Source organism: Echinops telfairi, unplaced genomic scaffold (assembly GCF_000313985.2).
Source record: "Echinops telfairi isolate 266 unplaced genomic scaffold, ASM31398v2 ScPeMD7_5;HRSCAF=22, whole genome shotgun sequence".
NCBI lineage: Eukaryota > Metazoa > Chordata > Mammalia > Afrosoricida > Tenrecidae > Echinops > Echinops telfairi.
The window spans coordinates 3084177-3086092 of record NW_022103901.1 but is presented as its reverse complement, the minus strand read 5'-3'; the positions used below and the strand labels follow the sequence as shown (position 1 = coordinate 3086092).

At 60.8% G+C, this 1916-nt stretch overlaps 1 protein-coding gene across 1 annotated transcript in view; it reads right to left on the bottom strand.

The window, feature by feature from the left end:
* Positions 1–1916, bottom strand: part of LOC101640179 (WD repeat domain phosphoinositide-interacting protein 2) — a 9653-nt gene that overhangs the window by 4221 nt on the left and 3516 nt on the right. The window contains exons 2-5 of the mRNA XM_045284379.1: positions 1817–1914; positions 1533–1625; positions 1011–1081; positions 2–108 (exon numbers count right to left, since the gene is read on the bottom strand). Of these exons, the coding sequence (XP_045140314.1) occupies positions 2–108; positions 1011–1081; positions 1533–1625; positions 1817–1914 (369 nt within the window). The remainder of the gene's footprint in view (position 1; positions 109–1010; positions 1082–1532; positions 1626–1816; positions 1915–1916) is intronic.

Sequence of the window (1916 nt, the reverse complement as noted above, 5' to 3'; positions counted from 1 at the left end):
TTCTCCTTCACAGTCTCCAGCTTGAAGATATGCACCGTCTCTGTGTTGCTGGATGCCGAGAGGAACAGGCTGTCCATGCTGAAGGCCAGGGAGCAGATGCTGACGCACCTGGGGGCGGGGCCAGGATTCTCACTGGAGGGACAGGGACCGCAGGCCCCCCGGCAGGCAGATGGAGGTCTAGACAGATGCCCTCTTCACGCCTGTCTGGCCAGCCCCTTCCCCACAGCAGCGCGAGGGAGAACATGTCTCGTCGCACCACACCACACAGGAGAGCTTAGCACTGCTGGGCCCCCCACTGCTGCGCAGTGGTGGACACACTGGGGCATTGGGACCCCATCTCACCATTTCTATGAGCTTGAGGACCTCAGGGTGAAAACCAGGGAGGAGCTAAAGGAAATCAAACGCCAGAAAGACTCGGGGGCCAGAGAAGCCCCACAGATGGCAGGTGGATGCACTGGGGGGCTGAGAGGCTGGCCCTGTCTGCAGAGTGGGCAGGAGTGGGCCCCAGAAGCCACACCTGACTAACTTTGCTTTCCTGTTCAGGTGGGATCCAGGGCTCGGGATGCTGAGCAAGGCCACAGAACTCTATCTGGCACTAGAGGGCGCACCAAGGTTCTGAGGGCCAGCCCAGCAAAGGGGCCAGAACCAGCTAGTGGGCACTCAGGGCACCCCTAATGGTGCCTTTCCACTTGGTGAGGAGGAACCCAGGCTTGGGGGTGTGGGGTGTGTGCGTGTGGGTTGTTCACAAGCTGCGGCCAGAGAACGAGGGAAGGTGCGTGCTGGTCCATCAGCTGGATGGACACTGGCTACACGTGTTTAGGAGAACGTCCCTGTATGTCTGTGGCCAGTTCTGGTCTCCTCTGACCGTCAGGCAGGATCGAGTGTGTGGACCTTCACCTGCAGTGCCCTCCTTGTTCTCTGAGGTCCTCCTGGCTTGGTGGCAGGTAACCCACACCCTCAGCCCATCCATCCACCCTGCAGCACCCCCAATCTCCCTTTGCCGGCCAGACCTCTTCACGCCTCTCCGGAATTCAAAGAGCTTCTGTCCCTCAGGGATGGAGAAGACCCGGATCACGGTGCCCTGGGGAGAGAGAGTGAGTTCAGTGGGACTCTGATGCTAGCTGTGTACATGTGCTACAGGCCAACCTTGGAGGGGCCAGGGGTCAGTGATGGACCCCACAACTAAACAATCCCCCTGCTCTCTGCTAAGGTGCACACCACTGAGAGCGTAGCGCAAGGCAGGAGTCTTCTAAGAAAGGGAGGCTCCGGAAGATGGAGGCTGGGCACGAGGCCAGCCACGCCCACAGCCGCTCTGGAGAGGGGAAGCCTAGGATTGCTTTCAGGCAAATTAGGAGCACATCCCATGATTTTGGGATCTGTGCACCCCCTGCACGTAATATGTAGGCATGGGCTGTTTTTCCCTCCCAAGTTCCCTGTGCCGAGGCGTGCCTACTGGCCCTGGTCAAGTGGCGCGATCACCACGACTGGGGATGGGGACGGGCTGCTCTGAGGCCCTGCCCAGCAGGACTCACCTTCTCTGAAGCAGTGGCAAGCTTGGTCCCACTTGCGTCAAAGGCCAGCGCTGCCAGGGGGCTGTCGTGGGCCGGGATCATGTTTGCAGCTCTCTGCCGAGGTGACAGGGACAGGTCAGTGTCTGTGGCGGAGGTGTCACCCCAGCAGAGGCCGGGGTCAGAGAGCAGGCTGAGGACCTGCTGCAGAAACCCTCAAGCAGGGACCAACTCGCTTGGCCACTCACTCCCAGAGGGCGGCCTGCCTGCTGCCCTTGTCCAGGAGCGGGCAAGCACAAGGGTCTCACCAGGTTGACGGTGTCGAAGACCTGCACCTCCCCGATGGTGGCGCTCCCGGGGTAGGCCAGGTAGCAGTTGTCATTGCTGATGGACAGTGCACACAAGCCT